The sequence below is a fragment of the Heterocephalus glaber genome, unplaced genomic scaffold, assembly GCF_053883595.1.
Source record: "Heterocephalus glaber isolate CG9 unplaced genomic scaffold, H.glaber_assembly_v1.0 deba00001454, whole genome shotgun sequence".
Classification (NCBI taxonomy): Eukaryota; Metazoa; Chordata; class Mammalia; order Rodentia; family Bathyergidae; genus Heterocephalus; species Heterocephalus glaber.
In genome coordinates, this window is record NW_028258303.1 from 11,786,776 (window position 1) to 11,808,560 (window position 21,785).

A 21,785-nucleotide genomic window follows, 5' to 3' on the forward strand; every position below is an offset into this window, starting at 1 on the left:
CACCAAAATAGTCTGGCAATAAAATGACACAACTAGGATAGGATTGGCATGGCAGAAGCAAAATCTTTATATGTAAATGAAATGATCATCTACAGAGAAAATACTAAGAAATCTCTAGGAGCCCCTAGAACTTGTATTTGAATTCAGCAGGATTAGAAAACACAAGGTATATAAAAATTCAGGTCTGTGTATACTTGCTATAAATGAAGAACTGGATATTGAAATTTAAAAATTATGTAGGAGTACAAAGGACCCAGAAAAGCCAAAAACAAAAACAGTACTGGAAGACGGTTAGCACCCAATTTTAAGACTTCTTCTAAAGCTACAGTAATCAAGGCAGTGTTGGTGTAAGGAAAGACACATAGATCATTGGAATAAAACAGAGAATCTAGAAATAGAACCACACATATATGGTCCACTGAGTTTTGAAAGATTATTTAACATTAGCATTTTATAGAATATAAACTCGATTCAAGAGCCGAGGAAGAGATAGTGTCTTCAGCAAACAGCACTAGAACACCTGGTATCCGTATATAAAAAATTAACCTCAACCCTTTTTTTCCATACATGAAAATAACTTGAAGGGATCTGTGAACTTAAATAAGAAAGCCTAACACTATAAAACTTTAAGAAGAAATTATAAGGGAAAATATTTATGAATTCAGGGTAGGCAAGAACTACCTAGGATACAAAAAACATGAAGTATAAAAGAAAAAAACTGATAAATGAGATTCCATCAAAATTTAGAACTTTAAATGACATCATTAAAATGAAAAGTAGTCCTTAAACAGACCATATTTACAATGCATATAACCTATAAGCAGAATATATAAAGAATTCTTAGAGCTCATTAACAGACAAACCAATTAAAATGTAGACATAAGATGATAAATAGCCAGTATAGCACAAGAAATGGTGTGCAACTCTAGAATCAGAATAATACTAATCAGTACAATAATAAGATTGAATTATACACTCATTAGGGAGATGAAGTTAAAAGTTTTAAAAGCCTTGTCATGACTTTTTCTTTTTGTTGGATTCTCCCTCTTTGCATTTAATTTTTCACCCCCAATGGATTCATTCTGCTAGGTTTTCTGGGGTTGTGATCCTCATTGTCTTTTCCTAGGGTATTGTCTAAAATTTTTTGGAGTGCCGGTTTGATATTCATGAAGTTCCTGAGGTGCTCTTTATCATGAAAGTATCTTATTTCTCCATCAATTTTGAAAGATAGTTTTGCAGGGTACATCAATCTGGGTTGGAGGCTGTTTTCCTTTAGGGTTTGAAATACATCACTCCAAGCTCTTCTTGCCTTGACGGTTTGCATTGAGAAGTCTGCTGTGATTCTGATGGGCTTTCCTTTGTATGTGATTTGTTTCTTTTCTCTCACTGCTTGTAGAATTTTGTTCTTCTGTTGGATTTCTGGAATCCTGACTATTATATGCCTATGTGTAGATTTTTTTTGATTAAGGCTAGCTGGAGTGCTATATGCCTCACTTATCTGTATGTCAAGTTCTTTTCCCCTCCTTGGGAAGTTTTCTGCCATCACTTCTGTGAACAGTTTTTTTATGTCATCTGCACTCTCTCCTGTTTCTTCATTGACTCCAATCAGTCTTATGTTATTCTTCTTTGCATAGTCTAGCAGCTGCTGGATTGATTTCTCTTGTTCCCTTACAATTTTAAAGCAATTTTTCTTTTCCTGGTCACTAATTGCAATCTTATCTTCTATATCTGAAATTCTGTCCTCACATTGGTTCATTCTGCTGTGCTGACTTTCCATGGAGTTTTTAATGTCTTGGAAATCTGTTTGCATCTGTTTTATGGATTCCATTTGTTTCCTATGTTGGGATTCCATCATATTCCTCAGATCCTCTATTTTTCTGTGTCCTCTCTAGATTTATTAATCATGTCTTGCACCATGAGCAAAATCTTTGCTGTTATCTGAGTAATTATTTCTGATTTCATTTTTCCCAGATCCTCTTTTGTTGCCAGTTCAGAGAGTCCAGGTGATTGAGTATCAGAGTTTTCCATCTCTTTTCCCTTTGGGGTTGCTGTAAGTGATCTGGAAGTCTGTTTTTGAGGCTTGTTTATGTGGCTTCTCATTTCCACGGCGGGGAGGGGTGCTTCTGGCACACACGCGGGTCACCTTCTCTGCCCTAGAAGCTTGGGATGGCAGCAAGGGAGCTTCCTTCCAGGTGCTGGGACCAGCTGAGCTTCACTGCCCTAGGAGCCTGGGATGGCGGTGGGGAGCTTCCTTCTGGGTGCTGGGACCAGCTCAGCTTCACTGCCCTAGGGGCCTGGGATGGTGGTGGGGGAGCCTCAGTTCCAGTATTTTGTTGTGGTTTTTTTGTCTAGATGATCTGTCTGTTTTTGACAGTAGGGTATTGAGGTCACCCTCTACAATTTTTTAGTGCTTCTTTGGTTTTTCATGTCCATTAATATTTGTTTTGTATAGTTGGGAGCATTCATATTTGGTGTGTCTATATTTATGATTGACTTCTCTTCCTCTTGGATTGTTCCCTTCACAAGGATGTAGTTACTATCTTTGTTTCTCTTAATTAGTTTTGGTTTGAAATTTGCTTTGTCTGCAAATAAGATTACTACCCCTGCTTTTTTCTGGGTTTCTGTTGTGTGGAGAACTGTTTTCCATCTTTTTACTTTTAGTCTATGAGTTTCTTTTTGAACTAGGTTTGTTTCTTGTATACAGCATATTGTTGGATTTTGCTTCTTAATCCATTCTGCCAGTCTGTTTCTTTTGATTGGTGAGTTGAGCCCATGAACATTGAAGTTTATAACTGATATGTATTGACTTTCCTGTTCTTGGCACTTTTTTTGTATTTTTTTCCCTCTCCTTTTAATTTCTTGCCTTGCCCAATGGATTTGCTCTGTTGGGCATCATGGAGTTGTGACCTTCATTGTCTTTTTCTAGGATACTTTTTAGAATTTTTGGAGTGTTGGTTTGGTATTCATGAAATTTCTCAGGTATTTTTTGTCATGGAAGTATCTTATTTCCCACCAATTTTGAAAGATAGTTTTGCAGGATACATCATTCTAGGTTGGAGGTTGTTTTCTTTTAGGGCTTGAAATACCTCACCCCAGGCTCTCCCTGATTTGAGGATTTGTGTCACAAAGTCTGCTGTGATTCTGATGGGCTTTCCTTTGCAAGTGATTTGTTTCTTTGCTCTAACTGCTTGTACTATTTTGCTCTTCTGTTGGGTTTCTGGGATCTTGACTATTATATGTTTAGGTGTAGATTTTTTTTTTATCAAGGCTAGTTGGAGTCCTATATGCTTCACTTATCTGTATGTCAATTTCTTTTGCTCTGTTTGGGAAGTTTTCTTTCATTAATTCTGTGAACAGTTATTTTATGTCATTTGTACTTTCTCCTGCTTTTTTGTGGACTCCTATCAGTCATATTATTCTTCTTTGGATCATCAAGGAGCTGTTGGATTGATTTCTTATGGTCCCTTACTAGTTTTAAGAGATCTCTCTTTTCATGGTCACTGACCACCATTCTGTCTTTATATCTGATATTGTATCTTCAGATTGTCTCAGTCTGCTGTGTATTCCTTCAATAGACTTTTTAATCTCCTGGATATCTGTTTAAATCTGTTTTATGGATTCCATTTCTTTCCTATGTTGGGTGTTCATGATTTACATTTCTTTCCTATGCTGGGCATTTATGGCTTTCATCATGGTCCTGAACTCATCTATTTTTTTTATCTGTTTCTGTTCTAGAGTCTCTAATCATGTCTTTCATTCTGTTTACCATCTCTGTAGTTATCTGGGAAATTATTTCTGTTTTGAATTTTTCTAGAGCCTCATTCATCTGTTTTGTTGCTTCCTGTGCTATCAGTTCAGGGTGTCCAGGTGGTTGATTATCAGACTTTTCCACCTTGTTCTCCCAGAGTTTGCCTTTGGTGAGCTGGAAGTCTTGGATTGAGCCTTGCTTAAATGTCTTCTCATTTCTATTTTTGTCGTTGGTACTGTCCTTGGTTTAGTTCCTGGGTTGATACTTCAATATTGGTTATTGTAGGTATCTTTGTTGCTTGTATTTAGAACCCCTGTGGAATGATTTCTTCTCAGAGATGTCTTCCAGATATAGCTAGTCTTAATTTTTTGAGTCTCTAATGACTCTGGGGCAATCCCATTTTCATTATACCAGAAGGATAACTGATTACATCAATCACAACACCTTTGCTCAAGTGATACAATCAGCAATAACAATAATATAAAGTACAACTTAGAAAATAACAATTTGTGGTAGTTATTAATCTATCATCTTTAACAGTGTGAATTAACTCAAAATTGAGGACCAGCCCAAAATATGTTTATAGTGATTAGACTCTTCAATATAGCAACTTTACCCTTCAGGATGAGAACTTAGAAGGAGTTGGGGAGGGAGGGATAGGTAGAAGGAAAAGGAAAGATTAGAAGTGAGGCCAGAGGACACAGGAAGATCACACAAACTCCAGGGAACTGTTGAAGACAAGAGGAAAAAACAGAATGAAAGAAAAAAGACAAGAATAGATCAACCTATCAGCAATAGGAAAGCTAGAAACTGTATTCACTTTCCTTTGAAACTAATGATGATCGAGAGAAGGAAAAAATGAGAAGAAAAGAAAAAGAAAGAAGAAATCTGAATTAGGGCCAGAACAGGAACAAAAAGGGAGATGAAGAACAATGTGGGAGAGCAAGAAAGAGAGAAAGAAAAAGAAGAAAAAAAATTTGGAAAGAATAGAAAAAAACAAAAATTAAAAATAAGACAAAAAGATAATTTTGAAAATAACAAATAAAAAATAAAAATGAAGGGGCTCCTTCAGGGTATGTCTCTGCTGTCACAATAGACAACGTGGGCAGTAGTGTACAGATATAAGTCAGTGAGTCTCAGCAAGCCAGTCCCAGACCCATGAAATTCAAGCAGATTTCTGGCTGCAAGTCCCAAGTTGAGCTCCCTGTCCTCCTGCAGGGTTGAACTCTGCAAGGCTCTACTGCAGGTTCCAGCTACCCTTCCCCTGAAGACGGTCCAAGTTCTGATGGGAGGTGGTGATCCCTCCAAATTACCAACTATAGTGGTCTGGTGTGCCTTTATTGAAGAGATACTCTTCACTTTTCCAGTGGGCTTCAATTTTCATCAAGGAGCCTGAGAGAGGCCCTCTTTCTGTTGTTCACTTCTGCTATATCTTCTGCAGCTCAGCACAATGGCCTTTATGACCTCCTGTGCCTCTGTGGTGTGGATCCAGGTACCAGGCAGCTAGAAGGCCAGAGGCAATGGGACAGGGGGCTATGGGGGCAGGGGGTGGGTGGTGATGCTGCAGGAGCACACATGGCTCTTCTCCTCACCTGTCCACCCCTGGCTGGGAGGCCCCTTGATTTGTTTGACTTGAGGGTTGGGTAAGCATGTGGACTCAATTTTTCCTGTTATATGAGTAATAGTGTCACTCTCATGATCTTTACTTCCTTTCAGTCCTATGACTGGAAATCAAATGTGCCCTTAAAAATTTTGTTTATGATTAGGCTTTGGTTTGGTTTTGTTCTATTCATGGGAGAACCCAGAGGTGCTTTACCAGTGAGCAATACTCTCAGATCTTTTGAGTCTTTATGTTAAAATGATCTTGCTAAGTTGCCCAGGCTGGCATTAAACTTTCTGTCCTTCTACCTCAGCCTCCCCATTTGCTAGGATTACAAGCATGTTTCACCATGTCCAAATCACAATGGGACATTTTTAATGGCTGTGTCACATTCTGGACACAGGTCCTCGGCACAAACTCAGGGTCCTTGTGGAATCCATCTCAGGATTCATGTGTGGAGAATCACTGTGCCAGGCTGGACATTCACAGCCTCAGGTTATTTCTCCATGACCAGCTGGGTGGGTGGTATTATTTCACTATTTTACCATTTTACTATTGAGAAAAGTTGTGGGAGCTTATTTTGATATGGAGATGAACAGTTATTTTTGAATGAAAGAATAAACATGAAAGCCAATTTTCAACTCATGGGAAATAAATTTACTTCCATATGAAATCAGATAGCTTTACTCTAAAATGAGATATTTATTACAGTGATTTCTAGAGTTTTAGCACCTTTTTACCTTCACTGAAGGCTGAGATCTCTGGATTGTTTCCACACCTAGGAGTTTTGGGTTATGCCCTGAGTGGATGCCATCTCTTCATCCAACATACCCTACATCACAGGATCTAAGATTGTGGACTTATGTATTGTGTAGCAGGGAGCATTTGGAAAATAATTGAGAAACATTTCATCTTGTTTCAGTGATAACAAGTTTCTCAATGGCATCCACACAGACCACAACCCAAAAACTGAGCATTAATCTTGGTATTTTTTTGTTTATTTATTCATTTATTCTATTTAGTTATGTGGTAATGTGGACTGAACCCCAAGCCTTTGTTCTCAGGGACATCTCAATCCTTTTTAATTTTTTTTAAATTTTGAAATATATTGTTAAATTGCCATGACAGGAGTTGAGCTTGAGGTTCTCCTGTTCCAGCCCCATAGAATGCTAGGATTTAAGTGTGAACACCATACATGACTTTTTAAATTTGTACTTTTGACTTAATCTTTGCTATAATTTTGTTAGAAGAATTCAGACTTCATGAAAGTGATTCATGTGTGTGTGTATGTGTGTGTGTGTGCGTGTGTGCGCGTGCGCGCGTGGATGCAGACAAGCATGTATGTGTATATGTTATCTCATCTCTCCTGAGGTGATGAGTGGTTGATTTTTTGGATTAGACAAAAATGCCCCAGCATCATCTCTGGAACCTAGTTCTCAAAGTGCCCCTCAGGGGTGAATATCAGTACTGCATCATTTTAAATTGCTCAGTGGGTCCGTAGTTTAGTTATTCTTGGAGTGCTCAAGCACCCTCTTTGTATTTTTTCTAACCTGTGCAACTGAGACAATAGGTTTGAATCATGGACACTGTATGAATTCTTTTGAATTAATGGCTCTATCACCAGGGTTGTAGATATAACTAAACAGATTAGGAAACAGGTATTTAAAAATAATTGGATTCATTATTCCTACCTCTGAGTATTTACAAAGAATATTTGAAGTCAGTTTGCTGAAGTGATGCCTGAACTACCATGTTCATTATAATACTATTCACAATAGCCAAGTTCAGGAATTAGTCTAAATGTTCTTTTCCAGATGGAGCAATAATAGTGTGTAGTGAGTGTACTCAATGGAATACTATTCTGTTTTAAAAATTGTTATTTCTCTAACATGAATGAAACTAGAAAACATAATCCTAAGCAAAACAATCCAACCTCATGAAAACAAACACCTCAGTTTCACAAGTGTATGTGGATTCTAAAACAATTGAACTTTTAGAAAATAGAGAGTGGAATGGTGGTCATCATAAGCTGGGGGATTACCATGAGGAGATCATGGGCAAAGGGTACATCATCTCAGCTACTCAGGAGGAAGAAGGCTTTTAAAAAAATTTTTGAGATTCATAGTAGAGTTTGATTAGTAATAACATATTTCAAAATTGCTGAGAGTAAATTCAAATATTTTCAACATATATAATGGTAACTATTTGAAGTGATAAATATCACCTTAACTAAATGGGTTCAATTTTTTTCTCTTTGTATTCATAAATCATAATTTCAGTTTTACCCCATAAATATGTAATTTTTAAACTTACAACTAAAAACTTAAAATAAGTCATCAATAAATAGATATGACAGATATACATTCATTACCTTGTTGGAAGGAATTGGAATACATTAAATGTTTTGCTTGGTTTGGCTTGGTTGGGTTGTTGGTATTTTTCTTTTTTTTTGTTTTTTGTTTTTTGTTTTTTGAGACAGGGTCTTGCTATGTAGTTCAGACTGGCTTTGAACTCACTATGCATCCCAGGCTGACCTCAAACTCATGGGGTTCCTCCTGCTTCAGAGTGCTGGGAGACTGGAGTGCACCACTAGGTTTGGCTAAATGTTTTTAAAATAAAAACTATTTAGTATAAAATAAATTATTTTAAGATTTAGAAGAAATTTACTTTCGACTTTTTCAGAATCATAAATATTACTATTCTATTAGATGTGAGACCACAAAGTAAACTGACTCTTCACTATGTCCCATGTTTCTGAAACTAGCTTTTAACTTTACCAAAAGTTATTCAGCTGATTTTCTACTAGGCCCAGCTACTTTCATTCATTTCAACTATTGAATAAACATTTACATTATAACAGCCTATACTTGCAATTATTCATTTTTCAGGTATTAAAATAATTGAGTCTCTATAGGCTCTTAATTTTCCTTTGTTTAGCTGAGGTGTTCACTGGAGTTCATATATTTTTAAAAATTTCTCTTGCTTTTATGTCATTTAAATAATACACCATGTCATCTCATTTTCAGTTTCAGCTAACAACCTCCATGTCTATTAAGTTGTTTATTTATGAAGAAAAGCTGATTCCTATTTCAAGAATGTTAGCATGCTTTTATAAAACCTGTATTTCTCTCAAGTGTACATTAACTGAGCCCTTTTCTTTTTTATAATTAACATCACTTTGTTTCTTTTTTGACTACTTGGGAAACCACACAGGAAATGAGTTGTCCTATGTCAAGGATAATTATTAAAGCTTTGCTCATGGGTATGTGATGGGTGTCTGTAATAAACTACTGAGTGAGGAGTCTCTTCTCTTTCATTTTTGTTCCATGTTTTACTTTCTTCTTTACTGAATTTTAACACCAAAATGATAATTGAGAATTGAAAATTTAGAAATGGTTAAGTTTGATTTAGCTTGCTATTTTTCTCTTTATACATTGGGAATGATTTAGAAATGACACCCTGCATTTTTGTTAAACTGAGAGGTGATTAGTATTTTTGTGATTTATTTATTAGCTCAGGTTGCCATAATGAAACACCACAGATTGGGTGGCTTAAACCACAGAAGGTTTATTTTCCCTCAGTTCTGACATCTGAAATCTGCAGTCAGGATTCTGGTCCAGTAGGATCAGGGTCCCTTAAGGTCCCTGTCCTGGCTTCAGGTGACCACCTTCTCCCTGTGGCCTCCCTTAGCAGAGCATGTATGCTGTTTCTTCCCCTTCTAAAACCACTAATCTCATTTTGAGGACTCTAGTCTCTTGACCCCATCTTACCTCTCAAAAGACCTACCTCCTACACTAAGGGTTCATCCTTCAACACGTGTATTTTAGAGCACAGTTCCACAGTTTGGTGTACAGAAACCTAAGATCATGCATTTGAAAATATGTTATAATATGGAGTCGCAGTCACTATGGGAACAGATAAGGGACCTCGTGGGTCACGCATATGCTTCCCTCTCTGCTTTAGCCAGGACAGTTGTAATATATGTACGTTATGTATAATCTGTTTAATGTTATATCATTTGTAGAAAGAGTTTTGTGGGTAAAATATCGACATAAGTGTGTTGAATTGACTGTGGTGCGTTTGTCCTGGTTCTATCCTGGCAGAGCCTCAATACTATTTGTGCTGACAATCTACCAGAGTTTCAGCTTCTTGGCGGCAGTGGAAACATTCGTGTTAGAGAAGAAGCTCTTTATGTGCGTAAGCTCTGTTCTGGGAAGGGCATCTATGGCTGTTGGGCTAACTAGTCACTTCCAGAATTGGGCCAAGGATTTGATCTCAAGGATTATCTTTTTCTCTCCTTTCATTTCTTCCCGTATTTGCTTAATTTACCAAAATAAGTTGTATATTTTATCATGTACAATACAGTACTAGATTTTGAAATAAGTATGGGAATGACCAATGTTAACAGAAACAAAAAGGCATGAGTGTGGTGGAAAATCTAAAGCATGTAGGCCTTACAACCATAGGAAAGGAATTTCAAGACTAGGATATAGTTCATAAGTCCCAGTGCTGCACCAGAGAAAACAAAGGATTGAGAAGTATTTTTTGTTTGTTTGTTTTCAGCAAATAACAGGTCATGATGACCCTTGCCAAGAAAAGTTTAGGAGGCTTGGTGTAGGAGTAGGGTCAGCAGCAAATTGCCATGGGAGGCATAGTCGACAAAGAATTCACCAAGTTCAGTCTTCAGTGGGTAGAGAAATACAGAAAGCCAGAGAGCGGGTTTCCACTAAAAACCAGTCTGATTTTGTTTCATGTGTTTTTCAAAGATGGAAGAGATTTGCCTATACTTATATGTCAAGTAAAGGAATCATCAGAGAAAGAAGAAATGAGGATAATGACAGTTTTGGAATTATGGGAGACTGATGTCATGAGGAAGAGGAAAGATTAGGATTTGGTTGCTGTCAGACCTGTTTGTTGGGTGTGACACTAAAAGTGTGTGATCACTAAAAGTCTATTTCTTTTCCTAACATGAGAGTAGCAAAAGTAAATAAAGTTTAATGTTTTGAAGCTGTACTGGGAGCCTTAGATAATAACGTCCCCTTCATAATCAGAAGTGGGGAGAAATAAATCCTTCATCAGACCTGAGATTAGCCCCCGAAGTACTGTTCTTCACAGAGAGCCAGCATCAGAGGAGAGGCAGTGTCTCTGAGGAGCACCTGGAGGGAGGCTTTAGGGAGGTGTGGACAGCTGCAAGAGGGAATTCAGTAGTAAGAGATGTCACAGCAAGAGCCTTCTGGGGCTGATCTCCAGGGGGGCTGGCAGCTGGGGTGAGGGGAGTCTGGAGGATGTGGAAAGCTGGTGTGTTGAACCTCAGGTGGCAGCAGTCTGTACAGCCTCTCGTCTGTGCCCTCTGAAACTAATCTGAGATTTATGATGTGTGTTTGTCTTCTATAGGCATGAGTATATCAGTGGATACTACAGACTGTCCTCTTATTTCTTTGGAAAATTACTATGTGATTTACTATGCAGGAAATTGTTACCAAGCATTATATTTAATTGTATATTGTACTTCATGTTAGGTAAGTAACAAGACAAAAAGAATGTGCCTTTAGTCTTAAATCTGAGGTAAAGCCAGTTTATAGAAGCATGAAAGCATTTTTATGGTTCTGAAAACTACAAACCAAGCCAGGAGCTAGGGAAGCATTAATCTACTGTGCATGCTTTAAAGTGGCTATACAACGTAGATATTTTTCTCAAGTCTTGTTCCACACCAAACTTTTTTTGTTTTGTTTTTGTTTTTTGAGACAGCATTCCACTATGTAGTTCAGGGTGGCCTTGAACTTACCATGTAGCCTGAGTTAGCCTTGAACTTACAGCAATCCTCCTGCCTCAGCCTCCAGAGTCCTGGAATTACAGGCATGTGTCCCCATGCCTGGCAACCAAAATTCAAATTATTTATGCAACTACATTTTGGTGACAGATGCTGAGTGTCATGTACAACTATGGAAGAATTTATAAATCTATTTGAGACTGTGCTAGAGCCACTGGAATATTTATTGCTTATCTATCCATACTTTTATCTATATCTCTGTACATACATCACTATATAGAAATAAAGTATAGATAGGTAATATCTATTGTTACATAGACAATAAATCAATATACATTCTCTCATGATTAAAATATGAGATTTGGAGGTTTATTAATGTAATAAAAATACTTGTTATAGGAATGGAGACAGATTCATTTGTGTCTTTTTCTCAAGCTTCACCTCCCAAGCTCATTACATCAGTGTATCCATATATTTCCCTGACACACACATATACATAGCAACCTTATCTATTTTTGACAGTACATTACAGGATAAGAACCACTGAAAGAGCTTAAAACTTCCATTTTTTCAAATAAGAAGTGCCTCATAAAGAATTAAACATGTAATTCATACACCCCTCAACTCTGGACTCTTGATTGATAGTTGTGTGGCTATACCAAAATCTTCAGACTGTGTGACCCAGAGCACTGGCTCATTGTAGTTTAGAGAATAGTTTATTAAACTTAACTTAGCTGGATTCCCAATCACAGAGTCATGTGATGCTTTGTCAGGGGACTTAGGTTTTAGAGATACAGTCTGCTCTTCCAGGATATTAAGACTTTGAGAGGCTGTGGAACCCTAACCCCAGTCTCCTCACTAGTGCAGTCACAGCACACACCGAGTGCTGTGGAGTTGCCTGGATAAGAGAGTGGCTATTGCTGAGTTTTCTGTGAGAGGCGAAGGCAGAAGAATTCTGGCCCATTGTGTTGTCTGGAGCTCTCAATCTCAGGAACTCAGAAATTGTTCATAATCACACATGAGGGAGCACAGGGTGTGTGGAAAAATGTTTTTGCAGTAAGTGTAAAAAGGAAAACAGTGTGATAACTTTAGGTAGCTACATAGAAGCAAACAACACAATTGGTGACCCAGGATAGTTGTATAGGGAGTGACTTTTTAGATTCTGACATTGATTTCTCGGAATACTATAGTTTTACATACTCAGTAAACAATTGTACTTACACAGTAACCTAGGCTGTTGAACTGAGCCCTTCTTTTCTTTCTAAGGTTTGAAACGAGCAGTGGGAGCTTTCTTAATCATGATGTTTTCCCTTATGATGGTGTCTTGTTCAGCCCATTTTTTGGCACTGGCCATTGCAGCAGGTCAGGGTGTGGTGTTTTTAACAACACGTCTTATGGACATCTATTTTGTGTTTATGATGGTGAGTATGAACTGTCCTTCTCTGAGGGAATTTTCCCTTTTTTCTTCCTGCACATTTACCTGTCCTGTAAAACCTGCTATGGATTGTGTAGATTCTTTTAAGGGGCCATAATATAGTTAATAATTAGAGAATGCACCAGCTGTCCTCCTTGATCTTATACAGGGTTTTTTCTTTTTTTCTTTTTTTTTTTTTTTGCTGTTGTTCTAACATAGTATAACTTAGCTGACATACTTATTTACTAACTAAGCTTACTAATAAGCTTTTAAAAGATACTTATAAGTGACATTTTATAAAATCTTGATAAATTAGAACTTCCAAACCCAGAAAAACTAGGATTCACCAGTTCCCTCATACAAATTCCAGGTTACCTGCCTACATTTCATACTAGTGTTAGAGAACTTCCAGCTATTTAACCACAGTGGAGGTAATAGGTTTGGGTTCACTACCCTCCTAGGTGAAAGTGAAGCTCTGCGAAATGTGTAACATTGTAGGGGATGGGAAGTCTGTCTTGGGAGCCTCTTGTATTTTGAAAAGGAGTGTTTTTAAAATACTGGAGAATTCCAAAGTCTGTGGTACCAGGTTATCTCCTCTCTGGATTTCTGGCAATCTCATATCAGTATATTCCTGCTTATCTTTTTTTTTTCTCAGTACCAGGAATCAAACTCAGGACCTTGTGCTTGCCAGGCAGGCATGGTGCCACTGGGCAAAATCCCTGGCCCCTTGCTTATCTTTTTTTAAATAGTTAGTGCAAATTTGACATGATCATAAACTTTGCACTCACATAAATGAATCAAAAGATAAATAGAACCACTTGCCATAGATTTTCTCCCTGCTATATCAAGTATACAGGAATGCTTAGCCTATTAATACATATTCTACTAGAGTAGGAGTAAATACCTTTTAGTGATATCTAATTAGCATGTGCTTTTGCCAAAGTATGGTTCTTCCTTTTCTGAATTTTGCAACAATGTAGATAAGCCTTCTTTATATTTCTATACTGTCTTCCAGTAAAGAAAATGTCCTTCAGTAAATATAAATCGTTTGTTTGATTTATATGATATTTTGATTATTTTGTAAAGGTTTCCACATAGAACTTTAAAATCAGTCAAAAAACTATATTTTACTCAAGCTGCGTTATATACTAAATACCTTATTAGCTCAAGTTTAAATATATTCAGATATGCCATCAGCATTGTCATTGTTTTGTATACCTCAGTACACCCAGCACTAGTTGGGACAAGTGTTAGGTAATCCTCATAGTGTTTCTTGTTCATGTTGAATAATCCTTCCTTCCATCTCCATTGTGATACTGTTTTGAGGGTAGATTTAAATGAAGGTATTGACCAAGTTTCCTGTTGTTCTTTTTCTTGTCCTGCTGTTTTTCCTTCCTTCACTTTGGGTTACCTGAAATCTGCATTCTGAATGGCAAGTTATTCTGAAAGTCATGAATGTAGAATGTAAAACCTTGTAAATAACAAATCTCATTTTTGTATAGAATTATAGAGTAGCCTCTGATATTCAAAATTATTCTGGTGTGTTCTTAGATTGCCAGGATAATTAGGAGGATCAGATAGTGGTGGTGAAGTTAGAATAGTCAGTACGGTTGCCCCTTTGTGTCCATGGCTTCCACATGCAAAGATTCAACCAATCACAGATCAAAACTATACAAAACAAAAATTGTATCTGTGCTGATACAATGTGGAGTTTTTCTTTTCTTGTCATCATTCCCTAAATTATTCAGTACAAACAATTTTCGTAGCATTTACATTGTATTAGGTACCACAAGAAATCTAGAGATCATTGAAAATATACAGGATATGTATATTTAAAGTATAAAAGATAAACATGGATCACATGGAAATACTATACCATTTAAAAATAAGGAACTTGAGCATCTGCAGAAGCTGAGAGGTTCCTGGAACCAGTGGCACTTGGACACCAAGAGATGACTTGCTTTTCTTCCCCAGGACTGAGGATTGAACCCAGAGACACTCTACCACTGAGCCATTTCCTCAGGCCTTTTTCATTTTTTATTTTGAGACAGAGTCTCACTAAATTGCCTGAGTAGGACTGTAATTTACGATTCTACCTCAGCTTCCCATAGAGCTAGGCCATACAGGCCTATGCTACCATGCCCTGCTATGACTGTACTTCTTAATCTTCCATTGTGTGTAGTTATGAAAAATATAAGGACCTACTGTTGATATTTAAGGGTCTTCCAAGTAAATGGAATCAATAATATATCATGGGTGGTATTGACTTCATCTGAAACTACAGGAAGCCTTAGCTGTGCAGGGTTATTCATATGCAAAGGAGGGAGACGGGAGACGAGTGTTTAAAGTGGAAGTAACTTCTAGAAATAGTTCTAGTGGAAATGTTTCAAAGGTCATAGAGTTCTTGAAGTGGGTCTTTTTTAGAATTTTTCATAAAATAATTGGACTGGTTCTGACTTGTGCTTTTTTTCTGTAGATTTTTTCAGGTATCACAGTAAATCTTAGAACCATGGCACCTCGACTTGTGTGGCTTCAGTACTTCAGTATTCTGTATTATGGCTTCACGGTAAACTATCCTTAACTGTCATCCTGACTTGGTTTCCAAGCTAAAGCAAACCAAAATAAAGCCTAACCATGTCTTTTCCCCAGGCATGGGCTGTGGCCATCTCCAATTGAAGAATTTTCTTTCAGGAGCAATGGATGAAAATTTACTATTGGTACAGGGAGCCCTCCGGGGTTTTCCCCAATGACTTTATTGTTTGAGGAAGATGTAGGAAATGGAGAAATCTCATAGTAAAGGAGAAAGATTGGCTTATTGATGAAAGAAATATTGTGTTTCAGTTCAACAAGGAAATTAATGAGAGGAGGAAGACTACAATATGTAGCTTCTATTGAAAAAAACATTAGAACAGAAATAAAGACCGTATAATATTCAGAGCTATATTGCCTTTACCAGGCTAATCAACTTGAAAGAAAGCTATCTATGTCTTTCTATAGTGTAACCAAGCACAACTGGTTTTGATAAAAATAAACAAGAACAAAACGTCTTTGCCATAAATTATACTCCTTTCATTTTAGTATTTAAGGGAGATCCAGAGATCTCCCTTCTTGGCCAATCAGAAGCAATATCCCAAATCTAGGCCTTGAGATTCCCAGAGAAAATAACTAGTTGTTTTAGTGAGTGAGACAAAGCCTGTGAATATGAAACTTACTGTTTTTAGAAATAATATATAAGGACTACACTAGAGGACATAATTGTGCTACTTCTTTGAGAACTTTTTGAAATTCAAAGCTATTTACTTTGTCCTATTCCCACATGTGTTACAGGCTTTGCAACATAATGAATTTTTGGGAGAAGACTATTGTGTAGGACTCAATACAGAAGAAAGCAGTAGCTGTCCCAACTATGTAATGTAAGTTTGTGTTCAGTGTCATAATGCATTTGTTTATTACTGTGGTGTGATGTAGAATGATCTCCAGATGCAGAGCTGGTACAGGTCCTTTGAAGGTCAATAAATCATTCTTGACCTGTGTTTTCTTAATCTTAAAGTGAATCATTGTATACTAATGCATGTGAACATGCTGTATTTGTGTTATGCTGCAGTCAACATGTATTTAATGTACAGAAATATTTTGGGCCCTTTGAAAGATTATTTTCATGTTTTGATTGTGGGTTTGAGTTCTTTTCAGAACATTTCCATTTAAACTGAACTGTTTTCAGTTTAGCTTTCAGTTTAGGGTTTACACCTTCTGCACTAAATGGATTATATGCTACCTATGAGCCGAAAACATGGATGATAGTAAGACTCAAAAGGGCAGTATCAGTTAAACAGGGTGATCATTAACTCTGCCAGGATTATTCTGCACTTGCCTTTCCTTCACGTTTTTGGAAAACACCATGAAATCAAAGGATACACAGCTGTGTGTGTGTGTGTGTGTGTGTGTGTGTGTGTGTAAGCCAACTCGGAATACTCCCTATCACAGGAGTATCATATCTTCTAAAGAAAGAAACACATATTTCAGTAAGTTGAGAAGGAAATCTTACTTTTAAATTGTATCATTAAAACAAATAACAGGCTTTAATAAAATTAGATCTTGTTTTAAATTTTAATATTTTCCTTCTCTATTATTCTTGTTAATATTTGATTTTGACACATAAATTAATAAGAGAAAAGATAATGCTGGCATCCTAAATATCTCAATCATTCCAATAGTACTTAAATAATTCTTAGCAATAAGACAAATATCCATGTTTCATTCTTAACAGGAAAAGCCTGTTATGAAGAATGGTTTTCCTTACTCAGCCCCCTTCCTCTGGCTTCATCTGGGTGTAGTATCTTTGTAACACAAGGTCATTGCCGGCCTCTGGTCAGGAGGAAGTGGACAGGAAAAGTGGGAACAGATGGTGAAGAGTCACCACAGGCTTCATCCATGATTACTCAAGCTCATGCTAACAAGGGGAAGAATCTAGCCACCCTTACAACACAGAAAAGCTATTGCTGTTTTTAGAAATGCTAAATTTAAAATTCTTCCAAGAGAAGGACAGAAATTGTAGCAGGCAATAATTGTGGCTATGTTAGATGTTTTCAGCACCAGGTACTTTTCTAACCTGTGGCAGGACTCTCCATCCTGCTCTGCTCCAGCTGCTCCTTAATGTTTGAGTCTGATCCTGGATGTTCTGGCAATGCTCTGTGATTAGTGTCTGCAGTGCTCACTGCCATCTTAGTGTTAGAGCTGACAAAATGAGACTCTTGCCAGAAGCACTTGCTCCCCTCTGGTTCTAGTTTTAGAATTTATAGCCTGTGCTCTGGATGTCTGTCTTGAAGATGAGCAAAACTACAAGGAGTTTTTCCCATTTTATCAAGGCTGTAGGTGTTCTCAGTTAAGAGTAAGTGAAAGCATACTTGATAAATATTGGCTTTGAAGAGAGTAGCATTACAGTTAGGCAAACTAGAAATGTGGTTCATAATATGATTCTATAACCGTTGGGAAGTTCACGAAGCCTACTCTTTTATACGTGTGTGTAGATCCCTTTGGATTATTGGAAGAATTATCTAACCTGTTGGGTGAAAATTACTCAACATAGCATTGAGCAAAATTGCAAGCACACAATGTCTGTTAGCTATTACATATCAATGTTAATTATTAACTATTTGGTTAACCTATATTTTTCTTTATTAAAGAATCGTGAATATATTGATTACATTTGACAGCTACTAGGAATAAGTTATTTTCTTTTTGTGTTGAATTTCAGATGTACTGGTGAAGAATTCTTGACAATCCAGGGCATTGATCTCTCATCTTGGGGTTTGTGGAAGAATCATGTGGCTTTGGCTTGTATGATGTTCATCTTCGTCATCATTGCCTACATAAAATTGTTTTCTCTTAAAAAATATTCTTAAATTCCACTATAGTTTACCATGAGTTATTCTCACATTAAGAGGAGCACCATGATTTATTTTAATTCTGATGTGGATTTTATATTGTATTCTGTTCACTTGCTGTCAATTGTTGTTCAGCATGTTATTTTCTATAGATCTATTCAAACAATCATGAGAAACTGAAACTTATAAAAATAAATAAATATAAATAAATAAATAAATAGATAGATAGATAGATAAAAATAAAAAATTGAAATAACCCAAGCCAAAAACTAAGGATGTTACGTATTGCAAATTATTTCATCTTATCAAACAATATCTTCAAGGAAGCAATCTACTATAACTTACTGATCTGAAAAAGAACTGAATCCTAGAAAAAGAACTGAATCCTAGAAGCACTTAACAAATTACTAATATCTCTGCCTTCAGTTTCTTCGTCTTTTAAGGGAATAGGTAGGCTATTCCTAAACTAAACTAGTTGCCCTCTAGTTTTTATAGCCTATGAATCTATGGTATCCCATTGTTTCCTAAATAACAAGTGTATTAATGCTGTATTAGAAATAAGAAATCTAAAATATTTTCAAAAACCTCATGTTATTTCTAGTGTTAAAAACCATGCTGATAAAACATATCTCTGATCAGCTTATTAAGGATGATGACACTTATTCCTCTCCAGGGGAGCTGTATTATCTCAGGAAACTTGGCTGGGTCTTAGGCTATAGGTAGAGTACAGGGCCAGGGATCTGGTAATAATGGCACTTGTGTCATTCTGGGGCATTCTGGCTCTGAGAAGTCATTCCAGGAATAGCTCAGTAGTGTATAATAACTTGTGCATCAGATTTCCCTGAGGAACTTGACTGAGACTCTGCTGTCTGGTCCCTGCCTTGTCCCACTGCACCAGAACCTGCGCAGCGGCCTCCACAGAGAACTGACCACTGCGGGACTCGGTGATTCCCAAGATGCTTTCCACTTTAAAAGTTCTGGACTTGTTATTTGTTAATGGTTATATCTGTCTCTGTGCAGGTTCCTGTGCTACTTGTCCACCACATTATTTCCATATGTTGTTTTCACTCCAACCTTTCTGGTAATAGAGAAGCATTTTTTAAACTCCTTTTTTATGGAGAGGTAGTGTGACATGAAGTACAGTTCTGTGAATTACCTTAAAATGAATACACGTGTATCCACCACTCCAGGTCAATAAGTGGAGTTTGCCCAACACACTGAAGCTCCTAATGGCCCTCTCCCAGTTACTGCTTTCTCTTGTTACCATGGGTTGTTCTGAAATGATGCTGTGTGTTCCTCTCTGTTGCTCGAATCAGAGCATAATATGGCTCTTGTGTGCACAGGTGCAGACTTGCATCTTCCTCATACTTTTTAATAAAATTTTAATTTTAAATAACTTTATGTTTATAGAAAGTTGCAAAGATACAGTGGAAAGTTCCCATGTGTACGTTTATATTTCTTTAATTTTAGCAAATGGTATATATGAAACAAAGCTAAGTAGTTACCACTGGACATTATTGTTAATTAAACTACACTTCTTTTTCATATGTCACCAATTTTCCACTCATTTCTTTTATTGTTCCAGGATTCAATTCAGGAGATCCCATGACATCCAGCTCCCCTTTTTATAAGCAAATTCTTACAAGAGTTAAGAGAGCTGACAATCACTAGTGGTCATTTTGGGGTTTCCTTCAGCCTCTCAGTGGGGACAAAGCTCTTATATTTAGATTTTTAAGGGAAAAATTTTTTCTATGATTAATGTATCATTTCATAAGGTATTGTCAGATTATCCTGGTTATTATGTGAACATAAAGGTCAATAGAGTTTTCCTGTTTGGGGTATTATTTCTGCTTTGCATATGATTGTGCCTTATAGTTCCCTATGTATACATTTCCTCATTACACAGAGAAAATATATATCTATAATTTATACACAAAATAAGTCTACAGGAACTAACAAAACAGCCAAAATTATTAATACCTCCTTAATAATTTACTAAGAATTTAAATATATACCATTATATTTATTTTGTTTATATTATAATTTACTTTTTATTATGGGTAAAAACATAAAATCTATCATGTTATCCATTTTAAAATTAATGAGCATTTGAAAATGTGTTTATTTTACATAAAATGTGAAATAAAATGTTGGTTTACAGAAATTCACTTAAGAATATGTATATATCCTTATGAATTTTATTTCCTTGAACATCAGAACTAATTTAGAAAAGGTTGAAGGTACTAATTTGGTATAAAATAAAAGAAAGGTAGTAAATGGACAGTAGTTGCTATTTATTCTACAGTTAATCTTCTTGCACAGTCAACCAAGACTGCTAAGAGGACTGCTGTAAGGAAAGGATCTTGAGTATGCTGGGGAAGGAGTGAGAAAAGAAAGAACAAGTGACACATGCCTGAAATCCTAGCAGTTGGGGGGCTGAGGCAAGAGGATCACAAGTTCGAGCCCAGCCTGGGCAATTTAGCAATTTAGTGAGAACTTGTCTCAGAAAATAAAAAGGGATGTAGTTCAGTGTGAAGCCCCTAGGTTCAATCCTCAGGATCACAAGTAAAAGAAGAAAGAAAAGAAAAGGGAAGAAAGAAAGAAAAGAGAAGTGGAGGAAGAGGGAGGGAGGGAGGGAAAAAGAGGGAGGTAAGGAAGGGGAAAGAAAGGATGGGAGGGAAGGAGGGGGGAAAGAGAAAGAAAAAAGAAAAAGAGAAGAAAGAGAAAGAAAGAAAGAAAGAAAGAAAGAAAGAAAGAAAGAAAGAAAGAAAGAAAGAAAGAAAGAAAGAAAGAGAGAGAGAGGGGGAAAGAAAGAAAGAAGGAAGGGAGGGAGGGAGAGAGAGAGAGAAAGAGAGAGAGAGAGAGATGGGAAAGAGGAAGGGCATCTACCTCTTGCCCTGTCTTTGAAGCCATCCTCCATCAACTTAGATTTGATCTTTGTTAACATCCATAGCATCTATCTACATTTGAAGAGCAGCATTGCTGGTTTATGGCATCTTTTGCCTATTCCAGTGCTTTCTCAGTGGGCTGCCACCAAGCCTGCTGTAACAACAACCACTAATGGCACCTGGGCTGACAGCAGCAGGCACTGATGCTGAGCTCTCAGTGTGGGCCTGTGGTCCTGCCCTTCAAGGAGACCAGCCAGTCAGCAACTTAGTAGCAGATGACAACATGCAGTGATGGAAGGATGTTCCTGGTGTCTTTGGGTATCACTACATTAGGCTTTAGGTCCTAGTAGAGCTATTAACTTTACAGAAATATTTGTATATTGTTTATTGCTGTTTTTACCCTTTTATGGGGTAAATAATGCCGTAAAGGAGAAACAGTGAAAAAAAGAGACAAAATGCAGAAAATAAAAGGTAAAATGGCAGATTTAAATCCAACTATATAAATAATAGTTCAAAAAATCTAATCACAATTCAGAGATTAACAAATTGAATAAAAAGAGAAGATCTAACTCAAAAGATGTGTTTTAGATTCAAAGTTATAAAGAAGTTTGAAAATAAAAAATGGTGAAAGATATACAGTGGACCCTTGATTTACAAACTCAATTAGTTCCTGAGGGCTGGTTGTAACTCAAGTTGGTCAGTGAAGGCTCAGGCTCCTCTACACAGCCTTCAAAGTCTCTCCTTAGAGAGACATTGGCCCAGGATTTCTCAACCTCACTCAGGAAAGGTTGTTGTAATGTTTCTTCCAGAATTCTTTAACGATTAAATATGTATCTGAGACCATCTGGAAGCACAAGCAGCTGGCATTGGGGTCATAACTCAAGAATTTGGTGGTACGTTAAAACTAAAATTCCAGTCATAACCCAAGTTGTTCTTATGTCAGGATGGTCATAACTTGAGGGTCCACTGTATAATTCAAAC

At 36.9% G+C, this 21,785-nt stretch overlaps 1 protein-coding gene across 3 annotated transcripts in view; it reads left to right on the forward strand.

Annotated features, from left to right (window-relative positions):
• LOC101721703 (broad substrate specificity ATP-binding cassette transporter ABCG2) overlaps positions 1-20,401 on the forward strand; it is an 83,808-nt gene extending 63,407 nt beyond the window's left edge. The window contains exons 11-16 of one of the 3 annotated variants that reach the window (XM_087215841.1): positions 9,452-9,541; positions 10,743-10,867; positions 12,385-12,539; positions 15,009-15,098; positions 15,860-15,945; positions 17,787-20,399. In XM_087215841.1, the coding sequence (XP_087071967.1) occupies positions 9,452-9,541; positions 10,743-10,867; positions 12,385-12,539; positions 15,009-15,098; positions 15,860-15,945; positions 17,787-17,934 (694 nt within the window). In that variant the 3' untranslated portion in view covers positions 17,935-20,399. Of the gene's footprint in view, positions 1-9,451; positions 9,542-10,742; positions 10,868-12,384; positions 12,540-15,008; positions 15,099-15,859; positions 15,946-17,786 lie in introns of all 3 variants that reach the window. The other 2 variants (XM_004848051.4, XM_021261053.2) reach the window with 2 other exon arrangements.
• The last annotated feature ends 1,384 nt before the right edge of the window (positions 20,402-21,785 follow it).